This window comes from Aplysia californica, unplaced genomic scaffold, assembly GCF_000002075.1.
Source record: "Aplysia californica isolate F4 #8 unplaced genomic scaffold, AplCal3.0 scaffold00062, whole genome shotgun sequence".
NCBI classification, from domain to species: domain Eukaryota; kingdom Metazoa; phylum Mollusca; class Gastropoda; order Aplysiida; family Aplysiidae; genus Aplysia; species Aplysia californica.
In genome coordinates, this window is record NW_004797332.1 from 981083 (window position 1) to 1005877 (window position 24795).

General features: G+C 38.8%; 1 protein-coding gene across 1 annotated transcript in view; it reads right to left on the reverse strand.

Annotated features, from left to right (window-relative positions):
- Positions 1–1139: 1139 nt before the first annotated feature.
- Positions 1140–24795, reverse strand: part of LOC101849189 (ATP-dependent RNA helicase TDRD9) — a 39574-nt gene continuing 15918 nt past the window's right edge. Inside the window, exons 16-38 of the mRNA XM_013079768.2 lie at positions 24323–24485; positions 23885–23948; positions 23420–23483; positions 22556–22657; positions 22082–22201; positions 20896–21003; positions 20229–20338; positions 19730–19813; positions 18128–18241; positions 17159–17243; positions 16341–16445; positions 15561–15716; positions 14656–14745; positions 13822–13944; positions 12245–12379; positions 10119–10253; positions 9187–9257; positions 8375–8581; positions 7031–7166; positions 5310–5425; positions 4007–4073; positions 3399–3571; positions 1140–2901 (exon numbers count right to left, since the gene is read on the reverse strand). Coding sequence (XP_012935222.1) covers positions 2769–2901; positions 3399–3571; positions 4007–4073; positions 5310–5425; positions 7031–7166; positions 8375–8581; positions 9187–9257; positions 10119–10253; positions 12245–12379; positions 13822–13944; positions 14656–14745; positions 15561–15716; positions 16341–16445; positions 17159–17243; positions 18128–18241; positions 19730–19813; positions 20229–20338; positions 20896–21003; positions 22082–22201; positions 22556–22657; positions 23420–23483; positions 23885–23948; positions 24323–24485 — 2661 coding nt within the window. The 3' untranslated portion in view covers positions 1140–2768. The remainder of the gene's footprint in view (positions 2902–3398; positions 3572–4006; positions 4074–5309; positions 5426–7030; positions 7167–8374; positions 8582–9186; positions 9258–10118; positions 10254–12244; positions 12380–13821; positions 13945–14655; positions 14746–15560; positions 15717–16340; positions 16446–17158; positions 17244–18127; positions 18242–19729; positions 19814–20228; positions 20339–20895; positions 21004–22081; positions 22202–22555; positions 22658–23419; positions 23484–23884; positions 23949–24322; positions 24486–24795) is intronic.

Consider the following 24795-nt stretch of genomic DNA (forward strand, 5'->3'; position numbering starts at 1 on the left):
TCCATTTTCTACAACACCAGCTGTATCAAAACCATGACACGATCAGTTTGCCATTATCTTTAAAATTAATTCTGGATTCTTCTCTATTGGTATCACGTATGTAATAAAATGGAAATCAAAGTTTGTGTTCTAAAAGTAGGCCTACTGTAATTTGAAATGAAATTATGTTTAAAAACTAATTTCAATACTTTACAAGAACGGAGGCTACTTTTTGGGGGGTTGAAAAAATCCTATTCCTAAGGCACAAGCAGTTGCACGTGGGCCTTTGGTTCAGTGAATTAAAATAAAGCATAAGCCATCAGATACCGGTATCACTATTTCACGTAGAATATGATACTGCCCTCTTCACAAAACATGAAATTTTACATAAAACTGAAGTGTGGAGTCATTTTCTTGCACAACCAAGACAAAGGACTTGACCAGACAAAAAACTGTAAAATACTGTGAATGAAAATCACATCTTGAATCAATGTAATCAAAACAGCATTGACACATTAACTGATTCCGTCCATGATTTTTTCAGGCTCTGGACAGAATTATTTTTCCCTGTTCAGTTTTAGACCTGGGGTGCATCTATTTAATGCACTACTGTGAAGCTGTAAGTTACTCTAATATGTATTGTCATATACCAAACTGATGGGAATAAAAAGAAGAATCTGTTTCTATCAATAACAATGACCTATAAATTTGTTTGTATTGCATTTTCCTTCTGACAAAAACGAATGAGAAAAAAAAATGGCGCAACAGCTCTTCGAAAATTTCGACTTACTGCATTTTCTCAGCTCTACAAGTCCTTATAATCCATAGGAATCAACACAACATTGTAGCGATATCACCCTAGCACACATTTATGCAAGAATTTCACAAATTTAGTTGAATATCTTTCTTTGAAGAGCCTTTTTATTATACCAGGCTCCGTGTTGTTTACCCTTAGATCTAGCCTACGTTGCAACAACAAAACAACGATTTTTGCAAGAATTTCGCTGAGTTTCGATCGATATTGGCGCTCAGAGATTGAGGTCAGGTTTGTTTACAAGTTCTACTTCCTTTCGACAACTTAAAAAGTAGGAACTACGTTAAAAAGTGCACCTTTGTTTCGGATTTCGTTGAGCCGCTCACAGCGGTCAAATGGACGCAGTGGAAAAACTCAGAGCCGCTGTCAGTGGCCGAAGGGACGGAATCAGTTAACAGATTTAATCTGAACTTTTTGTCAAACTAAATTTAAAGTCACCCCTCATGACATATCATTAAAATGAAAGAACTTGCACGAAATCCCAAACAGAATACAAATTGTTTCAAATATAATGGTGTAAAATCTACAGTAGTACCATTATCTTTTAAAACAAGTTGCAGAAAACAGTCCAACCGACATTTTCCTCAGTAAAATTTGATCCACATTTCTCTAACATTATACACATTAATTTTTGACTGTACAAAACAATGTACATTGATATTATTTTAACCAAAAAATGCACATGGCTTGTGTAGATCTTAGAATTTGACAACTATAATGTAATATCGTCAAAATGTGATGTGTGACTCATTTTGTTGCATTATGACAAATCATTATCACCATCTTACACTTAAAGAATCACAGCAACATTTTACAAGGTATCATAGTCTGCACAAGTGATAGCTTCAAATCATAAAGACAGAAGACAAAACATAAGATAAAGGATGGAGCATAACTATATTAGTACAGAAAAACTAAGAACACAACATACAAGACTGAGACAACACATGAGCAGATGTTTTAAACTAGCACAATCACAAATTGCCAGTGTGGAGAGGCGGCTCAAACTGTGGAACATATCCTCCAGTACTGAAAGACCCACAGGGCCCTGAGACAGGAAACTTTGCCAACCCCTTTGACACTACGAGAGAAGCTGTATGGGCCGACAGATGAAGTGAGCAGGATGGCCTGGTACATGATAGGTACCAGACTTAAAGTGTGATGCAATCAAGAAGAAGAAGTACGGTACAGAAAAATGTGTTAAGAATGACAGGAAGAAAGAACATTTGCAGGGCTGGGAATTACAATCAAGGAAATGAATGAGTGCAAGTGTAACAGCTGTAAGTACTTGGCCATAACTCCACAAGTCACACATTTTGATTTTCCTAACACACAAACAAGTAAACCTCAAGTCTTAATCCAAAGACTGCAACTTTCTCTCCACACATCAATTTCTCCATGTTCCTGAGTGAGGAATGTTACAAATGTACAAGGCCATATCATAATGTACAAGGCCATATCATAATGTACAAGGCCATATCATAATGTACAAGGCCATATCATAATGTATAGACATAACCCTCCTGAAGTAAAACCACAAAAATAAACAATCATGTTAGCCTTAACACATTACACACGAGGCCTTACAGTTGGGGAAATTTGCTGAGCAGTTTTACTTTGTAACATTTTAACATCCATTAACACAAGTTGTATCACTAAATCCATTTGAATCCTAGCCCCCCTCAGCCCTCAGCTAAAGCTTAAACTTTGTCAACCAGTGAAAGAAAGTTGACTAGAAAGGCAAGAAGGCACCTGTTCACATTCACTTGGAGTAGGTATGACCGGTGAAAACATTCGACATTCCATCTCAGTATCAAAATCTGTAACCAAACATACAAATGTACATCCACCTGCTTCTCAATCACCCTTAGTGCTATACATGGATACCTTTCTTCACCCAAACTTCTGCTAACCGACATAAATACTTTGACTTTTCTTCGACAACAAAATTTCACTAATTGATCCTAGATTTCTATTACTTGAAGGACCCATCATGCACCTTGAGAGCTCTGCGCAGGTGGCTTTCAGTTGCCATATGGATGGCCAGCACCTGAGATGTGGCCAGGTGCACACTGCACAGTTCACAGGTCACCGGCTGGCGCTCACCGCTGGAATGAGATAAGATGAGATTACAATAAACTTTATATTTCTAGCTGAAGGAAATCTGATGAAAAAGACAAAAGACTAAAACACGGCAAATATTTTTTAAAAGGTTACAAAAAAGTTTTAGAATGAGTTTACTCCACTTGCAACACATTTAGGTTATAATAGGTTACATTATGTTATGCATAGGGGTCAAAGATTAGAAGTGTTACAAGAGAGTAACATACACATTTAAAAAAAAAGAAGAAACAGGGGCAATAGATGTTTGAAAGGAAAGATGTCATAAATGGAAGGGCATCTTTTTTCTCTTTTCTACACAATACAAAGATGTCATAAAAGGAGGATTATACTTTTTCACTTTTCTACACAATACAAAGATGTCATGAATGGAGGATCATACTTTTTTCTCTTTTCTACACAATACAAAGACATCCTAAATGGAAAGTCATACTTTTTTCACTTTTCTACACAAGACAGAGGTATTATAAATAGAGAGTCATACTTTTTCACTTTTCTCTCCAAGTCTTCCAGGTGCCACAACATGTCCTGCTGGCGTCTCATGGAATCTGGCGTGGGCTCAGGCTCCTCCAGGCACACAGCATTGTGCAGTCTCAGCAGGGTGTGAGACTCGTCCGCGTCTGGCACACTTGGATACAGAATGCTCTCTGGGTCCACCTATAGTAAGAAATTGGAAACATATTCAAAAGAGGAAAAGACCTCAGTTTTAGTTTTTGTAAAAGTTTTATGGCACTTTCATTACTTTCAACACTTACGGGTTACAAGAGACTAACAGAAACAAAAAGCAAAGGAGGGGGGGATAAGGATGATAGATGTTTTATAACAAAGACTGTTTACCAATCACTGAAGAAAAAATCCTGTCCATTGAGACAGGGTTACAAGTAATTTTAAAGACACATTTTCATCCGTAAGGCAATGGAACTATCTAGAAAATCAAATCAACAAAGAGAGTAAAAACACTGCTCATGAAGACAATTCTGGAAATACAAGTCGTAACAGTGGCTTAACAATGGAGGCAAATCTTTGTTCCGATCTTTTCTGAGCCACAAAACGAAGAAAAAGAAACACTTACAACACATTGGAGGAACTTACCTGGTTCCATTCATACATATTTCTGAAAGCCTGTGGTTCAACTGCTTCTCGCTGCTTCTTTAGCAACCTGAAAAAGAAAGATGTTCATGTTACCTGTGTTTATAAAGCAATCATTTTTCAACTACTACTCTTTATATTAACACATTACACCCTAACTCGCCCGGGATCGCCCGAGAATTCCCTTACGTGCTCTACCCTGGCTGGCCCGGAACCGCCCACGCCGACCTAGCGTCTTTAGAAACGAAGTCTCGCCTTGACGAGACTCGGGCCGAGATTTTGATTTGCATAGTTATTACAAAAAGTTTGTTCTTTCGTTTGATATGAAACGAAATTTTTAGGGCCAGTAGTTTTAGTATTAGAGCTCATCGAAGTGCAATCGCCATACCGACACTTTGAAAGTGTCTCGACTTGTTGAAAAGCGACACAATTGAGTTCGAAAATGGAAATAACGATGGATTTAAGCAAAAACAAGCATATGACAAATCAGATGGCCCAGATTTCGATGGAAACGTTGTAGCAAGAGTTTGAGGCGATTCAGATTGATCAGACGTAGAAAATCTAGAATTTAGATCTAGGGCCTGACCGCGAGGCTGAGAGTGAGAGTGACGGGTCAGACACCCCGATTGAACTAAAGTTAGAACATTTCCAACAGTTTGCGCATACATAAAGTTATATTTTTCTGAAACTACATTCAGTTTTCTTTTTTCAGGATTTTTGGAATTTGTTTAGTATTTTTAAAATGTGTTTTTTAAACACTTGTATTCACGGGAAGTGGGTTTCTTCCCCTTTCTCAGGATCTAACAATGGACTTCCCGTCCAGGCCCTCAGGGTGTAATGTGTTAAGTCACCCATCCCAAACAAAACATCTCTCCCTCAAACATCTGATCAATATGTTGTCCCTTGACATAGTCTTGCTGCCTGCAAACAAAAGGACATCCCGTTTACACATGGAGCCATGATCGTTGCACACCTGATGATTTTCTAAAATTTCTTCCCTGTTGTTCTGGTTCCCACAATCTGTGGCTACATGCCAGATTTCATGCAACATGCAGGCCAGATCTCTGGGGGGGTGACATCCTTGTCCAAGAAAAGAAGGTAGCCAACCCCACCAACACTAGAATCAAGGAGAAAAACAAACAAACAAACAAACCACAAAAAAACCCAAACAGAAAAAACAAAAACAAAAGAGACACACTAGCCATGCCCACACAAACTGTAGATATAACTAGGAACTTTGACAGAAGTGGCTAGCACCCTACCCTGGAGGGATATACTCTTTATTATCATAAAAGAAGCAACTTACTGCAAAAGTGTCTCTCGAGCCCTCTTCTGTATGCTGATGAATGTGTCCACACTCCACCCAGCCATTGTGTCGTTTGAGCCCACTGACGCATTCACAGCCATACGCACATGGTTGATCTGCCAAAACAAAGCATTAAAAATATAGCCTTGCATGCACATAGTGAAATTAGCTGGATGCGGAAATCTTTTTGTTATAAATGGATTTCTCTATGAATGTGTTTTAACCCTTCGGGACGCAGGTTTTGGACCGGATTTGCACCGGGAGACACGCGGTTTTGGGTCAACTTTGAAAGTCTGCCATTTTTTCCCCTTTTGATATTTTAAAAATCTGTTTTCACTATCTACACATTCAATATTTGGACGTTGCCTTAGATCTAACCCAATTTGCCTGGATATATTTCTAAACTTGTCAGGACCCCTACAAAAATGGTGTATGAGACAGTAAAAAAAAAAAATTTTTCGTCGAAGTTGACAGTGAAGAAATGCAGAAACAAACAAGATAAAAGTTACCACACAACTATAACGCAGCTAAAAACACATCCCAACACAAATTTACCGTCCAAATACTGTGAAGAAATAGTTTCAGTCATTGTGAATAAATGGGGTTGATCTGACCAGAACTCACCCTATGTTTTTTTCTATACAGCAGATAGTAATTTGACAGTCGTGTCGCGAAGTAACGGTCGAAGAAGTCGCATGAATAAGAATCATTATAATTTCACTGTTTTCGATACTTCTGTTCATTTTACTAGTTCTAGTGACTCAGAATATGATGTGTCTGATAGTTAGGATGCTGGATATGTACTCGAACACAGCCTGAGTCGTAGTTTTAGGGCTACATCTAGCACAAGTACAGGTGTTGTTGTTCGCGCAACGAAATCACAACTTCGTGCCTTACATCGGTCTCATGTAATTCATTGTATGGGTCTGAATCAACGGACAGCCCAGATTTTATATTTTCACCAAACACTCACACATGCATACAACAAATCAAAACAGAACACTTTGAACATTATTTTTGCTGTTGTTGAGAATTTCATTCCATCTGTCATGTCTCTGGAGATTTTTTGAAAAATCAAATTCATGCAAATTTTTTTTAAATCATCAAATTAAAGTATTAGACTTAGACAACTTAAATTTTTTGTATTAAATTAAGCAAAAAATAATTACAGAAGGGTAATTCTAAGAGATGTGGTGGTGTTTTGAAATACCCCCAAAAATGCCAGTATTCAGCGCTAGTGACTGGTGAAAGGGGCCAGTAGTCAGTGAGTTAAAGTCAACTTATATTTAACTTAACCTTCTAAATGCTTGTAACATGAGTATCCCTGATGACGTCAGCTTGTGACTTTGTGAGCGTAGCTGGCACATCACACTTTACCCACACATTTCTAGCCATTAAGGGAAAGGACAATCCATGGAAGAAACTCTGAGGCACACACAAAAAGACTTGGAAATGATGCGTCCACTGTTGCAAGGAAAAGGCTTCAAATCTCATGAATATGGCGACCATAAGCCGCGAGAACTTGTTCTCAGGCCTATCATCAATAACAACTGAGTTGACACTCTATGAATCTTTGCAAACCATTCGACAAAGTAAAAGAGAAATGAACAGAACAAGGTCATATAACACCCCCCAAAAATGCACATTGTTAATTTACCATCTCACTCATTTCTTTTTTTAAAACCCAAAAGAAGAACACTTGGTACTAATTTGTAACCTACCAGGACGATGTCCTCATTGTCAAAAGTCGTCTCAAACACCAGATCAATGTCGTGGTCCGGCAGGATGGACTGGTTCTCCTCATCATAGCCCAGGCCACACAGGGCCCCGATATATCGCTCACATTTTGGGTCAGTTCTGAGGAGCAATGAGCACAGGGGACAACTCGTTTAAGACATCCATCCAGGGAAAGCCAACCTCTCTGAAATGCTGTCTGGTATATGATTCAACATTCTTCAAACTTTTGAAACATGAAATATAATAACAGTTGAACCTGCCATAACAACTTTGGAAACCTTCACAACCTGAAAACAGACAGATAATTTTCTTCCTTCCGAAGAGTATTGACCTGTCGAGGGCAAAAAAGCTTTGCCCGCTTAACCTTACTTCGAAACAAAATTCTGAAGTTTTGATCCACCAGCTCTGACTTGAATGCCACATTACCAGGCAAGGGAGGGGGAAAGGGTGCAGTTTGGGAATAATTATTATTTTATCCATGTGAGCCCTGAGCAGTGCAGATGTTCAGTGTGGTGTGGGTATGAAATCTCACAGCTGCTTGTCTTCAAAATGCTCAACTAGCGTGCCAGTACAGAAACTGTCATGGGTAACTAGAGGTGTGAAAGTTGACCACTGCCTGCGTCTCCTTGATTGTATGGCCAGCTAAAAATAAAGTTCCCTGAACTGTTACGCACAGAGGAGGGATGGCATTGGTTGACTGTGCTTATGACATCAATGGGTAGGGTTACGGGTAGTAACAAAGGACATGTTAAATCAATTTTGTTTTTAATTGGTCCAACAGTGATCTAAAGAGACGCAGGCACTAGTAGCAATGGACTAGTAAATCTAATGCATATTATCATCAGAGTAGCTACGATTACTTGGGTGGGAGGTGTGAAGTTCTGACCGCTGCTTGCCAACCAGACAGGTGACCCTTGATCCCACTGTTCCCAGACAGGCCCCATGACTCCCCTCCCCTAAATTCCCCTCTCCAAGATGGAAAATCCTGGAGACGCACAGTAGAGTCTGAAATGAAGTCCTGGAATCATTCGTGGGGAACGCTGACCAAGATGGCCCAAAACAGACAGAGCTGGAGATCCTTTGTTGCTGCCCTAAACGCCAGATGGCGTAATGGGTAGTAAGTAAGTAAGTAAGTAAGATGGAAAATGAGTACTACAATTTTTTTCTGGCTTCTTTGCAATTCTGTCTCAGATAGGTTCGACCGTAGACAAAAAAAGATGGAGACTTCACTTTGACATCATAATGAAAACCTAGACGCAAGGATCAAACATTAGGCCAAAAGGCACAAAGGAGAAAGAGATAGGGACAAATCTTGCCCACTCACTCACCTGTACTCAACATACGGAGCAAACATCAGAGTGACCAAAGCAGGCAGTCCTGGGATTTGAGGCATGATTGTTGTGTCCCGAGCGATCATGCTGTTGCCTGCAGGGTTCAGGGCTATGCTGCCGGAAACCATAAGGCGAGAGAACTTGTTCTCAGGCTGGTCATCTATAGCGACTGAGTTGACGCTCTCTGGATCTATGCGAACAACTCTACAGAGTGATGGAGAAAAATAAATGGAACAAAGTCACACAACACTGAAAAATGCACATTGCTTTTTTTATCATCTCATTCAATTCTATAAAGAACACTCTGAAAAATGCATGTTGCTTTTTTTATCATCTCATTCAATTCTATAAAGAACACTCTGAAAAATGCACGTTGCTTTTTTTATCATCTCATTCAATTCTATAAAGAACACTCTGAAAAAGGCAGGGTTTTTTTTTTTATCATCTCATTCAACTCTATAAAGAACACTCTGAAAAATGCACGTTGCTTTTTTTATCATCTCATTCAATTCTATAAAGAACAAATTAATATTTTATCAGTTTAATTGGATAGTCAACCACACATAAAGTATCCTTCATATTTATTGTGAGAACAAAAAACAAAAAAAAGAAGAAGAATCAAAGTACTGACTGAACTAAAATGTCTATTTCTAGCATTTCTAAAAATTAGAAAACAAAACAATAAAACCCCAAAGAACAAACCCTCCCAACCCTCTTTGAAAAACCAAAAACCAAAAGTAAAAGAAACTTGTAAAAGAAAACATTATCAATCTAAACAGGTAAAATACTACAGTCCTCAAGAATATCACCTTTGCCTTCCACTGAACGTTATGCTGCTAAATGACATCTCAAGAGGGTTTGAAGGGCCTGTCAAGATTATCTGAAAATAAATGTTCCAATAAAGTCAACAATAAGTTTGACACAGTATACAGAAGTCAAGACAAAATGTATGATAAAAAATAATAGTTACAGCTTACAGATAAGGCAAGGGCCTGCATTAGAATAGAATAAAGAAGAAAAGTTTCATTGATTTACAACTTTAAGTCTAAATTCTTTTATCGGACAAAATGTAGACGATTCTTTATTATCCTCAAAACAGTATCCTTCTCTAATAACTAATACTATATAATGCTAGAACACGACAGCAACATTCAGCTACCCTGATGCACAAAAAGTAGGCCAGTCTCTTTTGCTAGAGGAGAGAAAGAGCTGTAGTCTACAACGAGTCAGTATGATAACGGCTGAAGTGTCAATGCAGTTGAATAAGAAAAAAATAAAAGAGAAGCACAATAACGCTAACAAAATATTTATCACAAACCAGGCAAAACGTGAAACTATAATAAGGACATAGACATAGAAATGTTCCATCCCAACGTATACTCTCTGCAGTAGGATTGGGGAGAAGGAAAACAAAAATCTTAGAGTTTTTGACAAAGCCTCAAATTAATCAATATCTACAGTCAAACGTACTCAAATTGCCATCTGTCCAAGACATTCACCGATAGAAATGACCACTTCCCACTACACCCCCCCCCCCCCAAATCCCTTGCGTTTTTTAAATATATTATAATGACACTGTTCAAGCCATCCCCCTGTCCAAGACAACCACTTTTCTCGTCAATAACGGGTGGCTATCTTGGACAATTTCAACTGTCCAACACAACCACTTTTCTTGTCAACAATCTATGGCTGTCTTGGACAATTTCGACTGCACATCACAGTATACAATGTCTACTATTACCCTTCTCCCCCTGCGTTGAGCTCCAGCACGCCCAGCATCTCCTGATTGGGAGGTCAAGGTCACTTGGCGCCGGGAGTCTTGTGTGACCCCTGCCTGGCTGCCATGTTTCATTGCTTCTTGCCATTGATGATTTTGCTGGAGACAACGCAGAACAATGCATTGAGTGACAACACAGAACATTAGAACATTGGATCAAGTGACAACACAGAACATTAGAACATTGCATTGAGTGACAACACAGAACATTAGAACATTGGATTCAGTGACAACACAGAACATTAGAACATTGGATTCAGTGACAACACAGAACATTTGGTTTAGTTTAGTAAGAGTTTTACAGCACTTGCAACACAATAAGGTCATATAAGTGCCGAAGATTAGAGGTGTTACAAGAGAGTAACAAACACAAAACAGAAGGAGGAGAGATCAAGATGAGAGATGTTTGATAAGAAAGAAGGAGCAAACCACACCAGACCACCCGCCAACCACCCACACACAGAACATTAAAACATTGCATACAACTCACAAAATGACATTGAGTAACAATATAGAAAATTGTATTCGAAATTGGGTAATATAAGTTTATAAGAGGATATCTACATTCTGTAAATAGAATAGATGTCATTTGAACTCAGAAATTGATTTCTACTCTTTTATAATATAATAAGTAATTGTATGAGTTTAAAACCCATCTCCTCCCCCCCTCAATCTTAAAACAAAACAATTATCAATTTCACTTATATAATGTATTTCCACCTTGATTTAGAAGTAATGAGAGGGAGGGGATTTTTGTAGTTCGTTCTAGAAGAAAGGAGCATATAGTTTCTGACTGCAGCATACTTACTGATGCAAAATGGAAAGGCAACTGTCCAAAGAAAACATTTTTCAAATTTGAACGTTAACATATTACACCCTAACTCGCCCGGGAATTCCCTTACGCGCTCCACCCTGACTCGCCCGGGACTGCCCGCGCCGACCTAGTGTCTTTACAAATGAAGTTCGTCTGGGGCCGAGATTTTGGATTTGCATAGTTATTGCAAAACGTTTCTTCTTTCGTTTGATACCGAAACGAAATTTTTCGGACTAGTAGTTTTAGTATTAGAGCTGATCGAAGTGCGTTCGCGTTACCGACACTTCAAAAGTGTCTCGACTTGTTGAAAAGCGACACAATTGAGATCGAAAATGGAAATAACGATGGATTTGAGCAAAAACAAGCATATATGACAAATCAGATGGCTCAGATTTTGATGAAAACGTTGTAGCAAGAGTTTGGGGTGATTCAGATCGATCAGACGTAGAAAATCTAGAATTTTGATCTAGGGCCCGGCCGCGAGGCTGAGTGTGAGAGTGACAGGTCGGACACCCCGATTGAATTAAAGCTAGAACATTTCAAACAGTTTGCGCATACACAAAGTTATATTTTTCTGAAGCTACATTCAGTTTTCTTTTTAACTTTTATTTTTTCAGGATTTTTGGAATTTGTTTAGTATTTTTTAATGTGTTTTTTAAAGGCTTGTATTCACGGGAGGTTGGTGCTTTCCCCTTGCTTAGGATCTAACAATGGACTTCCCGTCCAGGCCCTTAGGGTGTCATGTGTTAATGATTCAAAACCCTACTTGAAAACCAAACAGCATGAACGATTCAAAACCCTACTTGAAAACCAAACAGCATGAACGATTCAAAACCCTACTTGAAAACCAAACAGCAAGAACGATTCAAAACCCTACTTGAAAACCAAACAGCAAGAACGATTCAAAACCCTACTTAAAAACCAAACAGCAAGAACGATTCAAAACCCTACTTAAAAACCAAACAGCATGAACGATTCAAAACCCTACTTGAAAACCAAACAGCATAAAAAGGTGGAAAAAGTCCTTCAAAGCTATCTGACCGTTGTCTGTGGTGCAGCGCTTAAGCACTTTTCCATTGCATGCATAAGACCTGGATTTGATTCTTGTATGAGGAGAATTTTTACCAAGTATCTCCGTCTTTCTGCTGGGATGGTGTATCCCTCTCGGGCCGGGTTGGCCCTGACAGGTAGGGTTGAAGCCTGCCTCCTAAAATGGTTGAAAATGTGTCGATGAGGACGTAAAACACCTACATTACCACCAAAAAAAAAGAGCTACCTGCGACAAGAAGGACTCTTCAGCAACCTCTGCAAACTTCTCGCGAACAATCTCATTGTTGTAGCTGATTTCTGTCCCATTAGGTAGCGTCTCCACCAGTTCCACACGCACCACATCGTCCACCACAGAGTACACCTGTTAGTTTTAATAGAGGTTTTACAGCACTCACAACTGCATCATCATATGATGAGCACCAAGGGGGGGATGTCAACAGAGAAGTCTTTACAGGGAATCAGACTTACTCTGCTCACCTCTCTAGCTTCAACAGCACGGAGTCTGCTTCGACTATCAAGGCACCCCGGAAACAGCGGGTCACAAGAGTGTGACAAACATACAAAAGAAGTATAGGAAAAATGACGATAGTAAGGATTAGGAAAGAAAAACCAGCTGTTCCCTGTTGCAGTTCAGGCACAGTTATAAGCATGACATCGATGGATCAGCCCATTTATAATTCTACTGTGCATAAGAACAAGTTAATGTCCCCCCTTTGGGAATGGCCTAAAGACACTTCAGTGAGTAGCACCGCCCCGGGGGGTGCCACGTAGACATTAACACATGGAGAAAAGTCATCATGAACATCCGATAAAACAACACGGATCAGGCATACCTTACTCATGTGGAGATAAAGAAGTGAAATAACAAGACACAGCTTGCCAACCTGGGCGATATCATCCATTTTGTGGGCGCTTTGGTCATTTTGGTGGGGCGGGTGATGGTTGGGAGAGGGGGGGGGGGGGCGGAGGGAGGAGGGAGTCACCAAGGTAGTGACAGGAAAATTTTAGCCTCTTAAAGGTGGAAAAAATGGGTGCTGGCTGTAAAAAGGTTGACAAGTGCTGGTCTAAGGTCATAATTTTTAAAGTTTTAGTAAGAGTTTTACGGCACTTGCAACACAATAAGGTCACATAAGTGCAGAAGATTAGAGGTGTTACAAGAGAGTAACAAACATAAAAAAGGAGAGATAAAGACAATAGTTGTTTGATTGGAAAGAAGGAGCAAACCACACTAGAGCACCCGCCAACCACCCACGACATAATTTTAAATGAATGACAAAATGCATTCTATACATACTCTGTATTGTTATATAAGCCATTTTCAAAAGGTGACTCAGCGCTACGTTTTTTAACAAATTAGACAAATGCATCCATGCCACCTGCACATCATAACATGGCGAGCCTATTCTCCAAGCTGAGAAGCTAGTCTCGTTCTGATTATTTTCTTAACTTGAAACTTGAAATCAACACCTAGCACAGATGGCAATTCAGAAAAAATTGCAAAACATTTGATTGTTTTAAAAATCAAAGATGTCCCAAAATTTCTAAACTGACCTCATATAATATATTTGTCTTTGTTGCCTTGGTCAGCAGAGGAAATACAACACCTCTGGGGGGAGGGGGGGGGGATACTGAAGTTATCTTATCTTTGTTAAAATCCCATCACTAAGAAACTCTTTAAAAAATAATTTTTTAAAATATTTGTTTTAACAACAACAACAACAAAAAACAACCACTGAATGACTGCACAAATTCATTTCAGCAAGCTGACTGCTTCACGCCAACAAGAAGAACAGAAAGCAATACCTGAGCCAGGAGCTGTTTGTTTATGACATTTTGGAAGAAGTATCTGTTCGCCTTCTCACTCCACACTCCATCGGAGCAGGTCACAGATGAAGGACGCACTCCCTTCAGGTAGAACTCCCTTGCCTGGACAAAGGGGATATGAAAGTACATGGTGACCAGAAGGTTAATTGTAAGCCTTAAAGTAACGTTTGTCCCATTTACAGACAGGACGTTTCTCAAAATCAGAAGAGAGTCAAAGTTTGTGGGTGGTGGGTGTGAGCGTGCGTGCATGTGTGGTGAGGGAGTCAGAGAAAGAGAGAGTGAGAGAAAGCAGAGGGGAAGGGAGAAAAGAAGGGAGGAGGGGAAAAGAAGGAGGGAAAGGGAGAGAGTGAAAGAGAAAGAGAAAGAGAGAGAGAGAGAGAGAGAGAGAGAGAGAGAGAGAGAGAGAGAGAGAGAGAGAGAAAAGTGAGAGAGAAAGAGAGAAAGAGAGAGAGAGAAAGAAAGAGGATAAGAGGGAAAGAGAGAGCGAGAGAGAAAAAGAGGGAAAGAGAGAGAGAGAAAGAGAAAGATCAAGCTAGAAAGGTTTATAACTTCTCTTCCTCCTTGAACGTTAAGGGTTGTTGTTATCGATCCAGGAACGTTAAGGGTCCCCGTCAGTTCATGAGGCATAAACTATCATTGTTACTATCGTATTTGTGAATGAATCTTAAACTCAAATGAACGAACACATGATTTAAATAGCTTGTGCATATGCACGCGTGCACACACATAAACACACACACATATCAAACACACACATATGCACGCACACACACATACACACAAACACACATTTTGAACAACTAGCAAACATACCAAATATGGCAATTTGTGCAGCCTCTGTGGGAGTATGAACAGCCGATCGATGTGGACGGTGTCTCTGTTTCCATAATCCACATAGAACACCTGTACGAGGGGACAAAAGGTTGAGACAGTGATAAAATTTTATGTACCGCAGTCTTTATATTGATAGTCGTATGTATGTAAACCTCAGTTTGTATATTTGAGTAAAGAAAAGCACATCCACACAATAATGGTCATTTAGTGTTGGGGAAAAGTAAGACAGACAGACAGACAAAAACAACAGAGTGACAGTTCAGAAGTACTACCTACCAGCGGCGCCTCCAACCACCTGCTGACAAATATGCATCATCATGAAGGAAAGTGACAGTGGATTTAAGACAGTACCCATTCAAAGTTAACGTTCATACTAGCTCAACCCCTTGCCCAAAAAGAAAGAAGGTAAAAAAAGAGAGAAAGAAAAATAAGGCATGGGGGAAAATTTGCAATATCTTTGCGCAGGTTCTACAGATCTGATTGAATGTCTCCCTTAAAGAGGAAATCCTAACCATCTCCCATACTTGAACCAGCATGACATCATCATATTATGCATGTTGTTATCAAGACATGAAAAATGAAACTTTTTAATTATTCAAAATGACACACAAATTTCCAGTCTTTATGACAAAATCTAAATTTTCAGAAAACCAGCCACATCGCGGTGAGAAATCACTTATAATAATGATCAAGCTACAGGTACATAAACAAGAGCAGATCTATCTATACATAAAATGTACACAAAAGGTATCCCTAAAAAAGTTTCACCAACTTGGCTAATAATATAAATCACTAAAAACCTGTACAATTATCATTATTCCAGCTTCAATTGCCATAATGCCACAACATTTAGTAGTACCTTTCCTTCACGAAATAACACTTACCCGGATGTTGAGAATGGCCTTCAGAGCTCCGCCCCCAGCCACAGGCACTTTGTCAGCGACAACTTTTTCCACACAGGCTCGATAGTACCACTCACCGTCAATGTCGGAGAAAGGAGCAGCCACGAGAGTCCCCGGCACAACTCCCTGAGTGATGGGCTGATATAGGCACAGGAAAACAAGGCAACATTAATTTACATGATGTTGGTAGTCTAGTGGTTAGGATACTAGACTCTTAACGGCGAGGTTGTGGGTTCGGGGGTTCGAGCCTCGGGCTCAACGTTGTGTCCTCCGGAAAGGCACTACACAAATTTTTCTCACTTCACCTAGGTGGGAATGGGTACCCAGCCATACATAGTGAAAGATCTAGTTAGTATGTTAGTGTTTTAGCGCCTATTAAACAGTAGCTTGCACTGCATGCTTCCCATGAAGTTGACATTGTTTCAGAATGCTATAAGGTCTCTTGGGGTAATACAGTCGTTGCCAAAAGTTTAAGGCCACGCGATACTTTTTACATTTTAGCAATAAAATGAACACATTATTCAGTTATTTTTTTAAAAGGATGCTTTAACGGTTAAAATACATTTATGGTAAGCTGTTGTGGAACAGTTTTAATCAAAATTAGCACTTTGTGTGTCCACCTTTTGCACGGATGAGAAAGAAAGAAAGTAAAAAAAACAACAAGAGGTTGTCAACAATAGGCCAAACTTTACAACAGAAGCTGGTAAGGATATCTGACCAATCGTCTAAACCTTATATAAACCACTCTGAAGAAAAACTGACCTGCATGTATGCACCTGGGCCATTGAGGGCACACTTTATGTCCATCAAGAGGTTGTCACAAGCAGGTTCGTTGATTTGAGCCCAAAAATGGCCACACTCCACTACCTGCGTGACAATTGACAGCATACCGTTGGAGTATACTTGTTGTTTTTTTAAATCTAACAGTAAACTGCAGGTGAAACAAAACATAAACAAAGAATGGTAAAAGTCTGTTTTACTTTTACTAAGAGTTTTACATCAATACACCTGCACAACAAACAGGTCATACCTGTTCAAATGTACTAAGTCCAGAAAGCAAAACTGTTTCATTCTTTTAGCAATTCTACTTACATTATGTATTTTTTCTTGTTCTTTTCAACATTCAGAATTTGGCAAATATTTATCGAGCACATGCAACATAAACCACAGACTAAGAAACTGAAATAATATATATTTTCAAAATGTTGTCATAGTGGAATATAGCAACTGGCAGACGATATAGCCTGAGTGCCAATTACAGTGATAACTACTCACATACGACCTGACAAAAGGGGAATTCAAGTAATATAAAGATTTTATGCAGATCCGACTGGGGTTCTTTGACTGGCTAAACAAAATCGAAAAGCTTTAAACCTATTGGAGTAGTTGGCAGATAATGTCCCACCTGGGCAATACTGGGACAATAGCAACAGATTGACTACACAGAAAAAGGAAACCACAATGGGGCCCCCACCAAGCAATAGGAATACAATATTTGAAAGGGAAAGAATAGACAGCAAAAGTGAAAAAGAAAACACCTGATATCACCTACTAACCCTGAAGTAACAACCCTGTCTTACCTCTGTGACATTGATCCATAACGTGGAAGTTTGAGGATCGATGTTCAAAAAGTTGTCCCCACTGCTGCCCTCACCTGCTTTAAGTCTGCAAGACAAGAAAAAACGTTAATTAAATAAAGAACATTCTGGAATTACCAGCAAGAGGGCATTCATATAGCTTTACAGCAGATGAAACCATACAATGGTACACATGGGTTATTTCAGATGCCAAGAGAGAACTTCGTGTAAAGCTAACGTGTGGGGTTTTATGATCAGGTTTCACTTCTCTTCTTATTGGTGGTCTACAAACCAGAGCTTGGACAAATCCTGTCCAAAAGGTGATTTTGAATCATTTAACTTGCAGATTATTTCAGAACAGGGAAAAGTGAAAGAATACTACAAATGCCCCTGACAGGAGTAGAACTCACTGACCTTATAAAATCTAGTTTTCGTAGTTTGGAAAAAAAAATCCAAACAATTTGTGCTGCAGATCTTTCCTGAGAAAACTCTTGATTCCATACACTGCTGCAGCCATTCCTAGGGCTAAATATATGTCACTGGCAAAGTCCCAGGTTCTGGCAATTACTCTGGGAATATTTTCTCAAATAAAGTCGAAGGTGCTTTTTGGTTCATATATCCAAAACAATCATTTGTACACACAATCACTTTCCACTTCCTCCCTTGAGTTTTTTTTTACATTAAAATCACACTGCCCAAGACATCCACTTGTCTAAGACAACCAGTTTGCTCCTTGACAACGGGTGGTCATCTTGGACAGTTTCAACTGTACTGACCTGGCGGGTGGTTGGCGGGTGCTCTGGTGTGGTCTGCTTCTACTTTCCTATCAAACATCTATCGTCCGTATCTCCCCTTCTTCTTTTTTATGTTTGTGACTCTCTTGTAACACCTCTAATCTTCTGGCGCTCATATGACCTTATGCAGTTGCGAGCGCCGTAAAACCTCTACTAAAACAACAAAAAATGTACTGACCTGTTGCTGCGCAGCCCTCCAGTGGGACCCTGTGACACTTTCTGTACCTCAGTAAGCTTGCGCTTGGTCTCCTCCCTGTCTAGCATGTCAAAGGACACCTTGATGCCAATTTGTCTGCAGCAAGAACAATAATATAATCAGGACTGAGGGGCCGCCAGTAAAACACCCACTGCTAGCACAAGCTGCAGCAGCAGCAGCAACAGCAACAACAACAACAACAACAACAACAACAACAACAACAACAACAACAACAAAAATTTGATCCCCTTAGGTCAGAACAAAATATTAATTTTTTTTCAAGCTCACATACTGGCCACATCAGTATCATATAACTGGTCGCTTTTAAGCACAAGGGGGCTATCCCGAAAAATGCTGTTTTGAGAAAAACGAAGGTAAAGTTTTTGCCCCTTGTTCAGTTTCTTTAAAAGACAAGGAGAGTTTTCTCTATAACCAAACAAATATACACACCAATGAAACCAAACTTCTCATATAGTTAGGGCAATGCCCACTTTTGGTTTGGGTCAAGATTTCTGAAACCCCTGAAATCTGGGTTAGCCCGCTTGTCCTTGAAAGTGACCAATTTGACCTTTCTCATGAGGCCAACATTGGTAGGAGTGCCTTTTTTCCTCATTCCATGACAAACAGTACAAATAAAGAGTTCATATGAAATCAGGTCATTTAAAATGAAGAAACAAATATACTTGATACAAGAGTTGCTTAAGTCCACAAGTTTACAAATTACACCCAAAGCTTACGAAGAATCAACATGCAGTGTTCATTGTGTTTATTTTTGTGACATACTAAAGTAGGTATCTTCTACAAGCCTCCTACCCTTCTCCATCCGAGACCTAACATTGACAACACACTCTATGGAACATTACAGCCACTGCAGCAGACCTGCACTTATCACTACATGGCATTGGACAGAAGGGCGAGAGCCCAGCTGTTGCTGGATCGATAACAACAACAACAACAACTACAAGCCTGTCATGAAAACCAAACCAGTTAGAGGCTCAAATGATACTGAAAAATATGAAGAAAGGCGGGAGTGCCAGCTTAAAAACATTTTAAATGAGATTAGGATACACTTCCGAAAGTCGAGGGCTTAAAAAGTGTGGACACTCACGTCAACTTACATATCATTATCCACTGGGTTTTTTTGTTTTTTCAGACACGTGCTTTGACTACAAGAATTTTTTTTAAACTACAATATTTCAACATGAGAGATGCTCATTAGAGTATTTAATTGGGCAAAAAAAGAAATCAATGTTACCTGCATGTCATACTATCAAGAGCATGTCACTCACAGTAGTGGAGTTTTAAAATGTTTCGACTTTCCCGAACGAGTGTTGTATCTGATTATGTTCTCAAATTGAAAAACTAAAAACTAAAAACAAAACAAAAACAAACAAACCATCAAGTATAGATTGAATTCAGAAAAGCATAAACATTGAGAATTCGAAAATTTGAGTTTATGCAACGTTTTTCAAGCTGTTACAACATCAAATTTGGAAACACTACTCTTCCCTCAACACAAGAAAAGAAGGACATCTATACAAATTTGGCCAAAACAGAAGAGAATTTTACAAAGGCTTCTCATACCTGATCTTGATGGCATAATACACACCAGGGTGCACCCTCCTCTCATTCATGGACCCCTGCTTCCATGAGAACTCTATGTAAGCCCTGTGAATGCAGTGGTTAGGGGTTTTTTTATGTTGAAAAGAAACATGAAACGATGGGGAAAAAAAGAAAAAAGCAGCAATTATTGATGCATAATGCGCACAGTAATTTAGAGGCAATATCAACATTACACTAGACACAATATCATACTACAGACAATACAAGCACACTCTTGTTGCTGGTCCCCATAGTGCAGATTCTTTTTGTTCTTTTTTTTGGGGGGGGGGGGGGATACTGAAAACTGAACGACAGAAAATCTGACTGGAAATGTACATGAATTTAGAGATATATTGCAAAGGTAAAAGCAACAAAAACAAATTTCTTTTTCTTTCTATCATCCATCGTATGGATATGAGTAGGTTTGAACCAAAACTTCAAACCAACAAAAGGCCCTGCTGTGTGGCAAGCAATACTGTACCTTGACTCTTCTGTGGAGATTTTGGGCGGTGGATCATTGCAGCACACACTGAAGTAATCCTTCATTTGCTTGTGGTACAAGATGCCTTCATTCATGGGCAAACCTTTCACCTGACAATCAGAAGGCAGTGATTAACGATTGAAATTTTGTTATAGCTATCATGTTTATGTCCATCTCTTACTGTTAGACTTAAGTTCAGCTGATGTGACGCTCAATGCAACTCAACTTTGGACGTCACATAAGTTCTATATTTACCCGTCACTATTCATATCCCTGTACATATGTATTTACATATTATCTACACACTTGTGTTATTTTATGTCTACATTATGTACATGAGTGCCCTTATGCATAAATGCTGCACATTTTTTAAAGCCATTGTACACTAGAAATATCAAGTAGTATGTTTGCTAAAGCACACTGAGTGTTGTAAATGACGGAAATGCGCAATTTTGCCATGTATTATTATTGCTCTCATTATTATTTTGTCAGGAACAAGATTTGGATCATACATTAACCATATTGAAGTAATACAAGCTGACCAGAGCATATGTAAACCACCTGTAGTGTCAATGAACATAAAAGAACCAGTACAAAGACCAATTAGTATTCGTTTAAACAAATAGAGTATTTTCTAAAGTACCAGAGGTTTGAAACAGAAACTCACATAAACTGTCTTGAGGGGATCATGGTTTGACAGCGCCTTTACAGCCTCCATTTCGTTGGACTCTTCCTTCACAGCATAGTTTGGGTAGAAGGCTCCACACATCACCATCTAAAGGAAAAAAACACCCACTGAAAATTTACTCATGATGTGAGGTCGCATTGTATGAAATTTCACAATAGAGGTGCATACAAGAATGAACTAAAAGATGTTAATAACATGATACTAAATTAAAAAAAAAATCAAATTCAAAATACAGTTGAACATGCTCTAACAGCCACCTGTCCATGACAATCACCTGTACAAACGACACTTCCCGGGTCCCCCTTGCATTAAAAAATATATAATGATGACACTGTCCAAGATGTCCACCTGTCTAAGACAACCACTTTTCTCCTTGACAAAGGGTAGCCGTCTTGGACAATTTTGACTGGACTAAATAAAAAGACGAGCTTAACACTTTTCCTACCGTGAGCCGCAAATGAGCCGCTGGACCGAGAGCCACAAAATACAGTTCGAATGGCTCGCTATCTATTCCAATCCAGTTTGCCTAATGAAATGACACGAAATTCTCGGCCGATCCACGTTTTCGAAATAATAGAATAGACCTTCTGTTAGCGGATATGAAAAAAGACATAGCACTGAGAGACTATTTTTTGTCCTTTCAATGCTTTTTCGGTCTCCTTAAAAACATAAAAATGAAAAGAAAAGTGCTCCCCTGACTTCAGTATATGACTCATATTTTCACTTTTAAAATAGGTACACATACATAACTTTCAGCAATTCTTTGCATTACTTGAAGCAACCTACCAGTGAAGTTTGAATGATGCTGTTGTCATACTTTTTTAGATATGACCTTTCAAAGCTGGAAAATTGTTGATTTCATGACACTTTCGATATTGCATAACCACTTTTAGAAACACCAAAAGTAATATGATTGGAATAAATCTTCAATATTGTATCACCATCTGATAGATTATTTTTTTACCTTCAGTTTGATGGGCCATATAGTATGGTTTGTGTGTGTTTAGTTGGATGTTTTGACATTTTCCTTTGGAAGGGTAGGGGCGTAAAAATAGGTCAGGGAAAAGCCCTGGGCCAGTGGTGGATTTTGGCCTGGTAGGAAAAGAGTTAAAGCTTTTTAGTTACTCTGAAGCATGAGGTGCAAAAAAGGAAGAATATCACTTGCCTTGAGAATGAGTTGTTCTATTGGGTCTCTGCTGTCATTCTTGAAGCTTGGCCGCTTTTGTGGCTTGACAATGTTGAACTTTAACAGCCTCTGCTCAAGTTCATCCACCAGTTTGGCAACCTGCAGTGAAAAGGAAGGAGTCAGATCACTCAGATCCAGAACAGCCAGGTAAGAGAAAGTGAAGACAAAAAGGTACAAACTTCTGGAACCTCATTTATGAAAAAAATCATCTAATACCAGAAGCTCAAAATAACAGAAACAAGAGAACGCCATCTTTCGACCTCAAACTTTCTCATTACACGCTGCATCAAATCAAAAAAGAAAAAAGAAGAAAAACTCATTAATAGTCTCAGGTGCAATAATACCAAATCTATCAAAACATGATAAAACTCTGAGGAAAACCAACACAACGCGTGCCCAACGGAACAATAATATGGGCATGTCCACTCCTGCACCTACAACAGACTCACTAACCTCCCTCAAGCTTTTGGCCTGGATGTGGTGACTGGTGCACCATTCCCGCTCATTGGCTCCGGCTCTCTCGAACTCTTTGAGCTTGAGCCTGTTTTGCCAGGTCTGAAGAAAAAAAAAACCCCAGTCTGTCAGTTTAGTTTTTGTACAAGTTTTACAGCCATATTAAGGTCATATATGTGCTGAAGATTATATGTTTACTAGAGAGTAATATTAACATATAAAGAAGAAAGAGAAGAAACAAGGAAGGTAGGTATTTGATAGGAAAGAAGGAGCAAACTACACCAGAGCAACTGCCAACCACCCATGTCTATTAACTGTAATTCTCCAAACAAAACTATGTGTTCAATGAGTGAAAAATTGTACACTGTTATCATTTAATTACTGACCTAGAAGTCGGACAGCAAATTTTTGAAAGAGTCAATTTTACAGCAAAATATTCAAAAATTTAAGTTAAGATATGGGAGTAGCAATACAATAGATTGACAACAAAAAATAAACAGCTTAAAAAAACCTTAATATGATATCATTTGAATATTGGGGGCCAGATACTTCAAAGATAAAATAAAAGTTCAAATTATTTTCTTACAAAATCAACAAAAAAAATATTGACACAAATGATATAATCTCCTTCAGTCAAGCATGTTATGCACTGAGTTGTTCATTTAAGAAAGAAACCATAAATAAAATGATAATCATAGGGTGCAGCAATTCAAGTCAAGTCAGGAAAGGTGTCAGACTATAAAAAAGTGACCCTCAAACATTTTTGCACAAACAGGCATGAGTAAAAATATAACGCAGCTCCCATTCAGTCAATTCACAAAGGAACGATGGATAAAATAGTGTAGAAAAACAAAACAAGTATACCGTAAAAGCGTAGAGCACCGTGATACAGTCACTGAGGGAGTTGGATGACCAACCAACCTTGCCTCTGATCAGATAAAAAAGCAAAACAAAACAGTGGCAACTATTAGTACATTATTGAGAAAAATAGGGCCTTCAATTCATAAAAAAGTTTAAGAGCTAAATAATAAGGAAACCTTCATAATCATATTCACCTGAAAGCAAAGTTTAATGGTACAAGCATGATAAAAATTGATATCATATATATAATGAAGTCACTACATTTTACGCTGCTTAAAAAAACTTAAGAATTATGTTCAACAAAAGTAGAGCAAAGATGAAACTCAGTTAATCCAGTGTTCACTATCAATACGCCCAAATCATTTAGGCACATCTGACAATTAAACACTTGATGATCTCCTGGAATTTCTAAAAAGCAAAAGAAGTTTTTAGCACACAAATCAGTACATGAGACAGAAATTAACATACTTGTAGGCAGCAAGTCTTTTATCAAATGGCTGTGCGAAGATACTCTTCAAAGATAGAGCAGCACCTGCAAGCAAAAAGATCAAATCGAATGAAGAGACATTTCTTTACAATGCCAATCAAGCCAACTACATTTAACGCACTAATATAAATCTAAATAGAAGCAAGAAAAATATGATACAGTTGCAACCAATACTTGGAGAATTCAATTTCTCTCAGTTTACGACACTGCAAGAAAAGGGACATACAGAAATCACATAGAGGGGCAGTAATTCCAAAACAAGTATGAAAGTCAAGGATTTTCAGCCTTTAGGGGAAAAAAAGCCTTTGGCTAGAAAGAAACAATTAACAAAAGGAACCTACAGAAAGAGTACTTTAGATTTTATATTTTTATTTGGGAGAAATAGATTTGAGAACAAAGACAATCCCCAACAGACTGACCAATGATGAGGCATTCCTCCAGCACTCCAAAGACGTGACCCAGCACCAGCAGCTTCCCCACATAGATACTGACGGGAAGAGTTGCTAGCACACGCCCAATAAAGGTCAGATCACCGTCGTATGGGTTCGCTTGTTCCCCGACAGATGATGACAAGGCCCCAACCTAGAAAACGAAAAGAAAAAAACACACCGAATTCTGAATAAGCAAAAATAATAATAAGTAATATTATCTCAACTTAGGAGGTAAGGATTGCAAACTGTATGTTTTACACACCCTTTGACTCAATTCTGATTGTTTAGGAGGTGGGTCATTTCAATTATGCCAGCACCCAGCAGGCAGAAAGAAATGTTCAATGAAATATCCTTCCCCAGTCAGGAACAGAACTCACATTTTCCCTGTACAACAGCAAAGAGCCTTACCATAACACCACAGATATTGGTAAAATAAAACTTCTGGAACTTTCTAGAATATC